This window comes from Marmota monax, unplaced genomic scaffold (genome assembly GCF_021218885.2).
Source record: "Marmota monax isolate L192 unplaced genomic scaffold, Marmota_monax_Labrador192_F-V1.1 WCK01_AAM20220418_F8-fsc00404, whole genome shotgun sequence".
Taxonomy (NCBI): domain Eukaryota; kingdom Metazoa; phylum Chordata; class Mammalia; order Rodentia; family Sciuridae; genus Marmota; species Marmota monax.
This window is the reverse complement of record NW_026694380.1, coordinates 606,566-619,946: the sequence shown is the minus strand read 5'-3', so window position 1 is coordinate 619,946 and position 13,381 is coordinate 606,566. Positions and strand designations below refer to the sequence as shown.

The following is a 13,381-nucleotide window of genomic DNA, read 5'->3' as shown; positions in this document are numbered from 1 at the left end:
CTGAAGATTGATGTCTGCGGGGTGGGAGGGTGGAGAATAGGAAGGTGAGGCCAGAGGCGGCCTCTTTCCCCAGTCTGGCCAGAGGCCAGCTCCCCTCCCTAGCTGGTTAATTACTGGCTCATTAAGCAGCGGCTGGAGACCTCCCTAATTATCTCCCCCAGCCCCCCTCTCCTGGTTTTAATTAAGTAGAACAGGGAGGGGAGTCATTAGAACAAGAAATATGAACTGAGCTGCCTGTGAACCCGGGCATTCCAGCGGCTAGAGTCGGTGTCACCTAGGGTGGAGACTCAGAACCCAGGAGGTGGACACCCCAGCCCCCAGCACGCCCCCCTCCCCGGCCACGGAAGTCCAGCCCCCGGGCCTTCCCTTAGTGCCCCGAAGTGCCAGTCTCCTCCCCTCGTCCCATCTTCCCTCTCCCCTCCTCCACTCGGTCTCAGTTCCTCTGTTTCAGTGTGTCTCTCTCCGCCCCCGGCTCCTCCCTGTTCCTCCTCTCTTCTCCCCTCCTCTTCCTCCCGGGTTCCCCTCCCCCAGCCTCCCTCCCTCGCTCCCCCCTTCTCCCTCCTCCCTCCTCCCTCTCTCTCACACACACCCCCGCCTGGGCCTCCTCTCTCTCTCCGGCTCCATTTTCTCCGCCGCCGGGGGCCGGGGTCTCCTGTGGGGGGCCCAGCCGGTACCCCAGGTCTCCCTTCAGTGCCGGGGTGAACCCCCGGGGGAGCGAGGAGAGGGGGAGACGGGCGGGGGTTGGGGCGGAGGGAGCAGCGGCCCCAGCGAGTTTGGGGGGGAAGTAACCAGGCGGGGGGAGGGGCGGAGCAGGGAGGGGGCCTCAGGGCCCCCCCCAGCTATGGACGAGCGGCTACTGGGGCCGCCCCCTCCAGGCGGAGGCCGGGGGGGCCTGGGATTGGTGGGTGGGGAACCTGGGGGCCCTGGCGAGCCTCCCGGTGGCGGAGACCCCGGTGGGGGTAGCGGGGGGGTCCCGGGAGGCCGAGGGAAGCAAGACATCGGGGACATTCTGCAGCAGATAATGACCATCACCGACCAGAGCCTGGACGAGGCCCAGGCCAAGTGAGTGCCCCCACCCCGGGACCCCACACAGACCCACAGGACCCCATTCACAAGCTGAGTCTTCTGGGAGCCCCCCCCCAACTCCAGGGCCCTCTCAGGATCCTACAGCTCTCTTCTCTCCCGTAGCCTGGGATCCCTGAGCGAAGTGATCTCTTTCAAAACCTCCTTTCACCCCCAGGCCCTGAAACCTCCAGAGGGAAGCCCAGGTGGTCTCCCCCTCCTAACCTTTTGCTGACCCCCCACACTCATCCCTTGTCATCTCCGGAGCCCCCTTCTGGCTCCCAGACTCACAAACTGTTCTTAGACCATGCTGTTTCCTCCCCTAACTCTCCACCCAGCCTGCCCCATTCTCTCCAGATCTGGGACCTCAACACCCCTTCCCAAAGGTCCTGACAGTCCTCTCCAACCCATGGCCCCAGCCTCCAAGGGTCCTCACCTACCCTTCTCCCTCCCTTAGCCCCAGGACCTTTCTAGATACCTTATACCGAACTCCTCCCTTACCTGGGCACCCCCAACCCCTCTCTGCCACCTCAAAATTCTGATCCTTCTCCCCTTTAGCATCCATCCCTTTTTCTGAAATCTACCTAGTCACTCTCATTTTTCCAGTTTCCCCCAAATCCCTTCTTCACAGCTTTTCGTGACCAACTCCCAAAGTCCCCAGCCCACCATGGTGCCTTTTGCCTTCTGCCAATATCTGCTAATAAGCTGAATAGCTTTCCCATGTTCAGAAGCTGATTGCTACCCAGGAACCATCCCCCAACTCTGCTTTCTTCCTCTGCAGATTTCCTCTTCTCTCTCCTTGCCCTCTCACACTGCTATGGTTCCCTTGCTGTTTAGCTCCTCAACTTTTCTTTCTCTACTCCCATTCTTCCTAAGGAAACACGCCCTAAACTGCCACAGAATGAAGCCTGCTCTCTTTAGTGTCCTGTGTGAAATCAAGGAAAAAACTGGTATGTGGGGGTCTCCCTCTTGAATCCTCAACTCTGGGGACAGCCATGTTTACTATGGGGCTGAGTTTGACAACTTGGGACCCTGAGGAAAGGTATTGCTAAGAGAGACTGGGGAAGGAACCAAAGCCTGTAGACTTGGGTTTACAGGAGGCAACAGGAAGACTGAACTTTGGGTAAGGGGTGTCGTGTCCCTAAGTCTACTTACCTGCATGCTAGGCCTCAGCATTCGAAGCTCCCAAGAGGAGGAGCCAGTGGACCCACAGCTGATGCGCTTGGACAACATGCTTCTGGCAGAGGGTGTGGCTGGGCCTGAGAAGGGGGGAGGCTCAGCTGCAGCCGCTGCAGCCGCAGCAGCCTCTGGGGGTGGTGTGTCCCCTGACAATTCCATCGAACACTCGGACTATCGAAGCAAGCTTGCCCAGATCCGCCACATCTACCACTCAGAGCTGGAGAAGTATGAGCAGGTGAGGAGAGGAAGCTAGGGTGGGTGGAGGAGGCAGCTCTTTGGAGGGAATACTAAAGCCAAAGGGCTTCTCACCAGCCCACCTGTTCCCCACTACAGGCATGTAACGAGTTTACAACCCATGTCATGAACCTGCTGAGGGAGCAGAGCCGCACGCGGCCCGTAGCACCCAAGGAAATGGAGCGCATGGTGAGCATCATTCATCGAAAGTTCAGCGCCATCCAGATGCAGCTCAAGCAGAGTACCTGTGAGGCCGTCATGATCCTTCGTTCCCGTTTCTTGGATGCCAGGTGGGGACCAAGGACTAAGACCAGCCCCCAGTACCAGGCTCTTTCCCATTTCTCTCCAAGACCCTGAGCCACCATGTTGCATAACATGGTACTCCACACAATGATGCCCCCTAGAGTCCCACAGTATGGCTGCCAGGATGCTAACATCCTCGCTACTCTTCTCCATCCTTTGTAGACGGAAACGCCGTAACTTCAGCAAACAGGCCACTGAAGTCCTAAATGAGTATTTCTACTCCCACCTGAGTAACCCATATCCTAGTGAAGAGGCTAAGGAGGAGCTTGCCAAGAAGTGTGGCATCACTGTCTCTCAGGTAATGTGGGAGTTTGGGAAGGAGTCTTTGGGCAGAAAGCTCTCAGATCCTACTCAATGAGGGGTTTCCACCTGACTCTCTTTGCCCACCATCCCACAGGTCTCCAATTGGTTTGGTAATAAGCGAATTCGGTATAAGAAAAATATTGGAAAATTCCAAGAAGAGGCAAACATCTACGCTGTCAAGACTGCCGTATCAGTCACCCAAGGGGGCCACAGCCGCACAAGCTCCCCAACACCCCCTTCCTCTGCAGGTGGAGCTCACTGCCACCCTGGCTGTTTTACATACTTCCTGCTTTTGTTCCCACTTCCTATCTAGGCATGATCCTATCAGAGAATTTTGGGGGTTGAGAGGGACCAAGCTGAAATGGGGTGGTAATGTCAGTGGACATAGGCCATTCCAATGAAGTTGCTTCAGCCTTTCTTCCAGTGGGTGGCCAGGGAAGGCTTTGGAATCTATTCTGAGTGCTGGAATGTTGTTTTGTGGATAATTTGTATACAGCTATACATATGTCCCTACAGAGCTAATTTAGAGGGCTTTCTGGAACCTGAGAGTTGTGTTCATCTCCTGTCTGCCACCACAGACTCCATTATACTCTTCTCTAATTCCCTCTTTACTCCTCCAAGGCTCTGGCGGTTCTTTCAATCTCTCAGGATCCGGAGACATGTTTCTGGGGATGCCTGGGCTCAACGGAGATTCCTATTCTGCTTCCCAGGTCAGGTGCCCTATCTCCTTGAGTGGGACTTTCCCAAACTCTTGTTTCTCCTCTTTAGGGTACAAGACATCCTCTGAGGCTTCTTTTCACTGTTTTACCTTCCTCTGCTGCCTGCAGGTGGAATCACTCCGACACTCCATGGGGCCAGGAGGCTATGGGGATAACCTTGGAGGAGGCCAGATGTACAGCCCTCGGGAAATGAGGGTGAGTGGATACTCAACTCACTCTCACTCGCTCTTACCATGTTGGGAGGGCCTTTCCCCAAGCAGTGTTGTCCACCCCACCTCCACAGAATTTTCCAGGACCCTATTACTACTGTCTTTCTCCCTTTTTCCAGGCAAATGGCGGCTGGCAGGAAGCTGTGACCCCATCTTCAGTGACATCCCCCACAGAGGGACCAGGGAGTGTTCACTCTGACACCTCCAACTGATCTTGCCCCTCAGGATCACGGGGGGTGGGGGCTCTCATAAGGCGACTCTTGAAGAGGACGCAGGCATCCAGAGGACAAACCCCTAACAGGAGAAGCACAAGAAAGAGAAGGGCGAATGGGGTCAACCCTCCCCAATTAGACTCTCAGTGCTGGGGGTGCTGACTACATGGCAGGGAGAATGGGGCCCTTTAGGGGAGTGGGGTCTATCTCCTCCTTTTTTCCTTTTTTGTCTTTTCCCCCTTTTCTCTTACACAGCAAATCAGACACCTATTTCTCAGACCCCTTTTTCTCACCCCCGCCATACACATTCACATACAACTATTCTGTTTCTGTGTACTCCCCCACTTACCCTCCCCACCCTGCTAATATGCTCTGGAATCTGGAGATGTCAGCCCTGCCCGACCCAGAGATGCCAAAAATGGGGACTCGACTTCTGGACAAATGACATGGGCCACGCCCCCTGTGCATCCCCACCCCCTTCCCCTCCAGACGGCTTTATTACCTCATATGCAGCTCATCTTAAACCAATAGAATCGCTCGGTGGACGAGAGTGTCTGACTCAGATATCTACCTCGGAGGGAGTTTCTGCTACTTTAGGGAATTGTTGACTGGGCTTTGGGATTTTTGTTGTTGTTGTTTTTTGTTTTTGTTTTTAAAGAAACGAAACCCTGGGATCCATCTGTATCGTCTTTTATTTTTATTTTTATTTTTTGGTGGTGGTGGTGGTGGTGGTGGCTCTTAATTTTTTAGTATGGGGAAGTAGTTTTGTTTTCTTTTTTAAAATAAACATACTTTTTTAATATAATTTCTTGCTTTCCCATATTAGAGGTGATAGCCAAAGGGGTCTCCATAAGAGGGGAACCAACAATACTAGTGAAGAAGCCCACCTGGCTCTATGCCTGTTCATCAGAAAGTGAATTTTACAGAACACCAAGCCCTTCCCTCTAAAATCACTTAGGTGTTCTTTGCTTATGCAGGCAGTTTCTGTTGTATTTGGAGCAGAGGCAGTAAGGGGTTTGCCTTGCTGGCCCCCTATATCCAACCCCCTTCCCACAACCCTTGGGCGGGCTAAACTCAACAATTGAAGAAATTGAAGTTGCCACCTTCCCCATGTGACACATCTTTTAATTAAATCTTTTTTTTTTTCTTTAATTGTCATTTGCAGATTGGAGGATAAAGAACAGAGAGGGGATTCTTGCCAAATATGTTAAATATGGGTTGGGTGCTTATATATGTATTTCCCTCAGTTTCCCCCAAAATGAGGTATCTTTTTCTCACCAAAATTAAGGGGGTGGGGAGAGGTGGGAGGTTGCAAAAATCCAGGTATGGGGGAAGAAAAAACACTGTCCCATCCTTGGCCCTGAATCCTACTATCTAATCCCCTCAAACATCCTCAGGATTTTACAAGACTGTCAAGAGTGGGGAACCCCTCCCATTAAAGATCCTAGCAGGATTGGGGAACAGGTTGGGAGTGTGATGGGTGGGGGGTGGGAGGCACGGGGCCAGGGGCAGTTCTCTCCTCACTTGTAAACTTGTAGTTTCACAGAAAAGAAAAACAATTCAGTTTTAAATAAAGAAATTTCTTTTTTCCCTGGGTTTAGTTGAGAATTTTTTTTCAAAAAATGAAAGACCCTAGAAGAAAAAATTTTTCTCTCAAAGCCCCAATAGATTTCTTCCCAGTCCCCTACCCTGTTCCTCCTCATTCAGGCCCCAAGTCCATCCCTGGAGACAACAGCTGAACCCTGTTGCTTAGCAACCATGCCTAGTCAAAATGGGGCTCCAGGCAGCCCTCAGCAAAGGAATGATGGAATATGAATGCAGTGGGGGGCTCTAAGAGAATGAGACCTTAAGAGGTACACTCCTCACCCCCAGGGAAGTGGTTGTGTCCAGAGTTGGCAGTGCCCAAGGGTGAGGTAAGAACTACTGCTTCTAGCACCTGAAGGACTCTTGTTCAAGAAGCATGAATTCCTAGCATTCCCTGCAAAGGGACAAGACTGGGAGATGGGGGCAGGGGAGAGGGTGCAAGCCCCACCCAGGGCGGTGACCACTAAAGGGAAAGGGACAGACAGGAGCCTAGGAAAGAAGCAGGATGGCAGCAGGGGCAACGGCTGGAACCTGGTTGCTGGTCCTCAGTCTATGGGGTGAGCCATTCCCTGCCCCCAATGATTCTCCCTGGAGAAAACACTTTGCCCATAATTTCCCTGGAATTTTTCTAGATCTTGGACACTTGCTTTCAAGTTCTTAACCCACGCTCCCCTAATTTCATTAGCCTATCTCCCTTCCTGCCCCTTCTACCTCAGTGCTGTTTCCCAGGGGCAGTAGTAGGCAGTCAAAATATCACAGCCCGGATTGGAGAGCCATTGGTGCTGAACTGTAAGGGCGCCCCCAAGAAACCACCCCAGCAGCTGGAATGGAAACTGGTAAGCAGGGCCCTGTCCCAATTTTCATAGAGACCTGTGATAGCTTGCATCCCCATCACTGTTCGATCAGACTTTCCCAGAGAACTGGCATTGCTCAGGCCCTTCTCTGTCTCCAGAATACAGGCCGGACAGAGGCTTGGAAGATCCTGTCTCCCCAGGGAAGCCCCTGGGATAGTGTGGCTCGTGTCCTCCCCAATGGCTCCCTCCTCCTTCCAGCAATTGGGATCCAGGATGAGGGGACTTTCCGGTGCCGGGCAACCAACAGGCATGGAAAGGAGACCAAGTCCAACTACCGGGTCCGAGTCTACCGTAAGGGTTCCAGGGCCTTGCCCAAGGCCCACTTCTCATCTAAGAAAAAGCTTTCACTCCCAGCCCTTGACTTCTTGGCCCTGGTGTGTGAGGACCTCTGACTTCACTACCTACATTATCACACCTGGAGAATGGGAACCTTCAAAGCTGCAGCCTCTGACTGGACTTTTCCCTCCTGCAGAAATTCCTGGGAAGCCAGAAATTATAGATCCTGCTTCTGAACTCATGGCCGGTGTCCCAAATAAGGTAGTGGAAAGAAGCGGGAGAAGCAGAAAGTGGTCCTGTGAATGTGGTTATGTACTGTATGAATATATCTCACATTTTCAATGATGTTACCACTCTTTCTTCAGGTGGGGACATGTGTGTCCGAGGGAAGTTACCCTGAGGGAACTCTTAGCTGGCACTTAGATGGGAAACCCCTGATACCTGATGGAAAAGGTGAGTCCCCAGGTGCACACCCCCCTGCCCCACAGCTTCCTTCTTCTTGGATCAATATCTCCCACCTGGATGTCTTCTCTTGTCCTCCCTCCCATAGGAGTGTCTGTGAAGGAACAGATCAGGAGAAACCCTGAGACAGGGCTCTTCACACTCCAGTCAGAACTGATGGTGACCCCAGCCCGGGGTGGAAATGCCCACCCCACCTTCTCCTGTAGCTTCAGCCCAGGCATTCCCAGGCGCCGGGCCTTGAACACAGCCCCCATCCAGCCCAGTGTCTGGGGTGAGCAGATGGGGAGAGCCCCAAGTTCCAGTGAACATGTTCTGGAAGTATGGTCCTCCCGGAGGCAGGGGTCAAGCCCACACTCACCATGACCACTCCCAGGTGTTAACACTCAACCTCGTGCCCCTTCCTGCCCTCAGAGCCTGTGCCTCTGGAGGAAGTTCGATTGGTGGTGGAACCAGAAGGGGGAGCAGTAGTTCGTGGTGGGACCGTGACCCTGACCTGTGAAGCCCCTGCTCAGCCCCCTCCTCAAATTCACTGGGTGAAGGATGTGAGTGACCAGGGGGAGCTGGGAGGTAGAGTGGCAACTGGAAGAAGTAACTGGCAATTGGAAGAAGAGCAGAGGGCTAATGGAGGAAAGGTGGGCAAGGAGCTGCGAAAGAAGACAGGGTATCTTAGGCAATGGAGACATGTGGATGGGGATTTTGTAATAGCCTAGTGTCCCCCTTCCTCCACCAGGGCATGCCCCTGCCCCTTCCCCCTAGCCCCATCCTGCTCCTCCCTGAGGTAGGGCCTCAGGACCAGGGGACTTACAGTTGCGTTGCTACACATCCCAGCCATGGGTCCCAGGAAAGCCCTGCTATCAGCATCAGCATTACAGGTAAGACCATTTCCCAAATTCCTGAGACCCTGGGCCTGGGATGAGGGACATAGTAGGCTCCAACTCTCTATCCCTTCTGGCATTATCCCCAAGAGCCATCCTACCCCACCCTCAATGCACCCACACCCAGGTCTCTGCCCCACCCAAATCCTGCCAAGAGAACAGCCCAGCCTCTCTCCTCTGAACCAGAGGGAAAGACTCCACTGTCGCTCCCAGCAAACAGTCCTTTCCCAAACTGAAGTCTTTCCTTCTGACTTGCCCCAACTTTTTCTTCCAGAAACTGGCGAGGAGGGGCCAACCACAGGTGAGGGATTAATTGGAACAGAGTCAGAGAAAAGCAGACAGTCCCTTCCACATGGACTGGGGAGATGGTCAACAAGAAAGGAATAGTGGGAGGACAGCAGAATAGAATAGACAATATGATTGATGTATGTACATTCCATGTATGTATTATATGTCGAAATACATTCTGCTGTCATGTATGACTAAAAAAATAAATAAATAAATCGTGGTTAAAAAAAAAAAAAAAAAGGAATAGTGGGGCTGGGGTTGTAGCTCAGTGGTAGAATGCTCGCCTGGCATGTGTGAGGCCCTGGGTTAGGTCCTCAGCACCGCATAAAGATAAATAAATAAATAAAATAAAGGTATTGTGTCTCATCTACAACTAAAAAATAAGAAAGAAAGAAAGGAAGGAATGGTAAAAAGTGAAGGCTGTGCCCTCAATTTTCTCTATCTCCTTACAGGATCTGTGGGAGGATCAGGGCTGGGAATTCTAGCCCTAGCTCTGGGGATCCTGGGAGGCCTAGGGATAACTGCCCTCCTCATTGGGATCATCATGCGGAGAAGGAGGCGATGCCAAGGAGAGGAGAGGTGAGTGAAGAAAGCCAGATGCCTCAGATTTAGGGCTTCTAGGCAGCCAGTGAGGGGTGTGGGGGATGGAACAATGGAGAGCTAGGAGCCATATGTGGAATTCTCCCCAATCCTCCTTAGGAAGGCCCCAGAAAACCAGGAGGAAGAGGAAGAACGTGCAGAGTTAAATCAGTCAGAGGAGCCGGAGGCAGCCGAAAGTGGAACAGGAGGGTCTTAAGGGGACCCCAGTCAGATCCTGTCCTTCAGTTCCCTTGCTTTTTTCCCTTGAACTGTGCTGGCCCTAAACCCCGTACAATCTCTACCCCACCTCAACACACTTTCTTCCACAACCAGAGCCCTCCACAAACCATGCTGAATAAACACCTGATACATCTTGCCCATACTGTTGTGTCTTCTGTTTATGTGTATGTGTGTGTGTGTGTGTGTGTGTGTGACAGAGAAAGAGAGAGTGTGAAGGGGTTGGGGGAGGGACTTATCCCCTGCACCTTGAGAGCCCTGAAGGAGGCTTCCACATTGCTCTCACTATACCAAACATCTATTTAAGTTAGGGTGAAGAGGCTTCTCTCCTGGAAGGAAGAAGAGAAGGAAGAACTTGGGAAGAGTTCCCATCAATATATTTTACCTTTTTTATTGAACTTGTAATAAAGGAGGTAGTGGGGGCGGGGTGGTTGTTTAAAGTCAAAACTCATATTAGGCACTGGGGAGAGAAAAATTAAATTAAATCAACAAGAGGAATGGAGGAAAGTCAGAGGGAGCCTTGCCCACCTTTCAACATCAAATCAAGAAATCAGGGGAAGCAAAACATTAGGTGAGAGGAAAAAGGGCACTCTTTTCAGTCTGCCCTCCTTCCACAGGGCTGGGAGTTACTACCCAGCAAGGGAGTGAGAGAGTTCAGAGGCGGGTCTCTCATCCTATGCACAGTTGTTGCTGCTCCTTCCCATGCCCTCCTGGAGAGTGGCCTCAGCCAACAGAAATTGAGGGGTCAGGGAATGGGGTTCCAGAAGTAAGGAAGGGTCAGCAGGGACCCCCAATACTGATTCTCCTCTGGCTGGAGGTGGGCAGGAAGAAGACATAGCTCAAATACTGAGCAGCCAGAAAAAGAAGAAAATGGCGAGAAACAGGAAGAGGGAATCCTGCCAGCTGGAGGCCGGGTGACCCTGTCCCAGATCCACACCTGTGGGAGAAAGGAAAGCTGCAGAAGCACATACTCCTAGGCCACGAGGGAACCTGGTGGGGGTGGGGGGTGGTTGAGGGGATTCCCTGAGAAGAGCTAAGGGAAGACTCTTACCTGCACCCCTGCGGAAAGGCTCATGAGCATTGAAGACAGTGGTGAAAAAGCCAAAGGGAAAAGCACCAACACCAAATGAGAAGTGAAAACCCCCGGTATCACCAAATGGCTGGAATCCCTAGGGAAGAGACAAAGTCAGGGGAACAAGGCATATCTTTGGCAAGGAAGGGACACAACTGGACAAGAAGACTCACCCCTCTGCTCTCTGGAGCTGGTCGCTGGCCCTGGGGGCGGGGTGGAGTTTTCAATCTGAGGGTGAGAAGAGAAGACTATCAAGAGGGATCTTTTCCTCTCTTCTTTGACACCCTCTTCCTGGGACAGAAGCCTTCATCCTTGCCTCAACACTACCTCTAGTCTCTCACCTGGGATCCTGGGGCTTCTGGCTCCCTCGCCCGTAAAGTGGGACAACCTTCTCTCTGCTGATACCAGCTTTACACACTGGGCACTCTTGCCGCTCTGGCCGTGTCTCCAGCCACTGGAGAGAAACAAATGCAGTGATTTCAACTACATAGAAGGGTCTTCCAGCTCCTCAGACCTCCCCATTTCCTTTCCATATCCTGAGTACGCACCTGATGAAGACAGGGCCAACTGGATGGGGGGGAGGGGGAGAAAAAAAATGGTCAAACTAGCTACAAAAAAGAGACACAGACCCCAGACTTAACAGAATCCCATCTCTCCCATCTTCCCAGATATTACCTGCTATTTCTTTTCATATTTTCTGCAACATCTACCACACTAGCCAACCTGGCCTTCCTGCTTCACTGATCTAACACCTAAATCTCTATCCATCCACAATACACTCAACCTTCTCCTCTCCTCCAACCCCCCCTCTCTTTTCTTTCAACTTAATTTTCAATTCTCTTCAACCCACCCCTTTCCAGACCCAACCCCTTTTAGCCCCCATTCCTCCAGACCAAACCCCCTTTGCTAGCACATTCCCCGCCATTACTCTCACTTTTAAGCTTATTCAAGTTCCTTTTTCCACAACGTTTTCTCAATCCTGCCCCTCCACAGTCCATGTCTCCAGGTTTGTCTACTACCCACTTCCAGATCTCATCTGAATGTGAGCCCATATTCCTTGGGTCTCCTCTATTCAACTGATGCATGCCTGTCCTAACCTTTGAGTCTCATCCGTTTCTACTTGTTCAGTTAAAAAAAAAAAAAAAACTATTTTTTTCTTCTACCTTTTTTATTGGTGCATTATAGTTGTACATAATGATGGGATCTGCAGTTACACATTCATACATGCACACAATATAAGAATTGGGCCAATTTAGTTAAAAAATTCTTAACTTCCTTGGGATAAGGTGCCCTCAGGTCCCACCTGCACAGATGTGTAGTTGTCCCCATTCCGGTCCAACCTCCTCCTTATAACACACCACATACGCACCAGCTCCTATCCTAGTTCCTGAGACTGTCCTTTCCACAGATCTCATCTACAGATGATCCCTCCTCCCACACATAGCAGAAAAGACGTATGTTCCCCTCCTCAGGCCTCACCCACAGAAATGGACCCTCCGATTATCAATGTGATTGTAGGGTTCCCCGCTCCCGGGCTCTCCAGTATAGAGGTAAGCCCCACCACCTTCAGCCCCGATCCCAGACTCTCACCAGTACAGGTGGCCACACACACTGACCACAGCTTCCCGAGCGGTCTCCAAACATATATTACATTCGAAGGTCGCGCCCGCCCCGCCCCGCTCGCGGTTTGGCCCTTCGGGGCCCCCGTCCTCCTCTTCTGCTGCTGCCATGGCCGGTTCTGTTTCGCCCCCGCGTACCCCTCAGTCCCCCTAAACACACACGCCCCAAAAAACAAGAAGCCGCCTCCTGCCCACAATCATTGGGCAGGCTTCAAGGTTTTCTAATCGCTATTGGTCTGAATGCTTGCCAATCACATAAGATTCAAGAGAAAGGATTGGCCCAAAGAGTGGGGGCGGCAAAAGGTTTAGGCGGCCCTGCCCTTCAACAATGATTATTGGTTGATATAGTCACTGTCAGTATGCAACACCAAGGGATTGGTAACAAGTCGCTAAACTCGGTCCTGTCACCCGGCCAAGGAGGGTTTTATTTGTCTGAGCAGATGCCACTCATAACTAAAGGCCAGAAGCAATTGGTTCGGGACTACTTGAACTCACCCACTATATTAAACCCCTTTCTTTCCTTCATTTCCTCTTTCAAAGAATGTCCGGATTCCTATTGGACTTTGGAGCGTATAAGCGATTGGCTGGAACTCCACGGAAAATGGTGGTTAAGGAAAATGCGCCTGCGCAGCACGCGGCGGGATGGGATGGACCGACTCTATGAGGGTTGAGCCTTCTCTGGTCCCACCCCTTCATCTCTATCTTGTCGCCATGGTGACTGCTCTACAATTGGTGGGTCTTGCAGTTCAAAGGCTTTGGCTCGGCCTCATCCGGGTCCTTCGGCTGTGGCCTTTTTGGGCTGATTGGGCTGTTTTCTTTGCCTGTGATTGGCCGAAGCCGGTAAAGCCGGCGCAGATCTTGGAAAAGAGGGCAAAAATACTAGGGTCGCGGGGTTCAAAATGGCTCCGGCCTCTTTGGGTAACGTAGAGGGCAGAACTTGGGTCCACCCCTCCCTCTTCGTGAAGAAGGGAACAGAATTGGGATTAGCCCGACGTTTGGATGGTGCGAACTTCGACCTTCGGCGCTGGTGTTAACCTAACTCCTTCAGCTGGACGATTCAGCCCGCCCCTCTTTAGGTGATCTACAGAACAGAATAGAGTTAAAGGCCCACCCCCTTGTTCATGTGACTCGGAGCCCAACAGTAGACCACAGCTCTGTCCTAAACCTTAACAGAAAAGGTCTGGTTCCACCCCTTTATGAGTGGGTGCAGAAAGGGCAAGGCCCTCCCCATTTTAGGTGACTCGCGGCAGAATGGGGTTAGGCCCGCCCCTTCCTTCTTGTAGTTTGCCCAGCAGAACTGGGGTCTTCTTCCTG

The 13,381-nt window shown here is 52.0% G+C and overlaps 3 protein-coding genes across 4 annotated transcripts; 2 read left to right on the top strand and 1 right to left on the bottom strand.

Moving 5' to 3' along the window:
- Positions 1–826: 826 nt before the first annotated feature.
- Pbx2 (PBX homeobox 2) lies at positions 827–5,026 on the top strand. Its single transcript, XM_046467840.2, has 9 exons — positions 827–1,062; positions 1,939–2,012; positions 2,229–2,476; positions 2,575–2,765; positions 2,941–3,076; positions 3,176–3,329; positions 3,703–3,791; positions 3,909–3,995; positions 4,129–5,026. Exons 1-9 carry the CDS (start codon positions 842–844, stop codon positions 4,219–4,221), a joined length of 1,293 nt encoding a protein of 430 aa, XP_046323796.1. The 5' UTR covers positions 827–841; the 3' UTR covers positions 4,222–5,026.
- Positions 5,027–6,220: 1,194 nt separating this feature from the next.
- Ager (advanced glycosylation end-product specific receptor) lies at positions 6,221–9,521 on the top strand. The gene is made up of 11 exons (XM_046467841.2): positions 6,221–6,362; positions 6,535–6,641; positions 6,758–6,950; positions 7,132–7,196; positions 7,301–7,388; positions 7,486–7,668; positions 7,809–7,939; positions 8,128–8,269; positions 8,547–8,573; positions 9,013–9,139; positions 9,260–9,521. Exons 1-11 carry the CDS (start codon positions 6,311–6,313, stop codon positions 9,354–9,356), a joined length of 1,212 nt encoding a protein of 403 aa, XP_046323797.1. The 5' UTR covers positions 6,221–6,310; the 3' UTR covers positions 9,357–9,521.
- Positions 9,522–9,751: 230 nt separating this feature from the next.
- On the bottom strand, positions 9,752–12,200 carry Rnf5 (ring finger protein 5). 2 transcript variants are annotated; one of them, XM_046467858.2, is made up of 6 exons: positions 12,039–12,200; positions 10,997–11,015; positions 10,790–10,902; positions 10,622–10,676; positions 10,428–10,545; positions 9,752–10,313 (listed from the first exon to the last, which is right to left on the bottom strand). In XM_046467858.2, exons 1-6 carry the CDS (start codon positions 12,176–12,178, stop codon positions 10,216–10,218), a joined length of 543 nt encoding a protein of 180 aa, XP_046323814.1. In that variant the 5' UTR covers positions 12,179–12,200; the 3' UTR covers positions 9,752–10,215. The 2 variants fall into 2 exon arrangements, with proteins under 2 accessions (XP_046323814.1, XP_058442588.1); XM_058586605.1 differs by lacking the exon at positions 10,997–11,015 and having other exon boundaries at positions 12,039–12,154.
- Between the last annotated feature and the right edge of the window lie 1,181 nt (positions 12,201–13,381).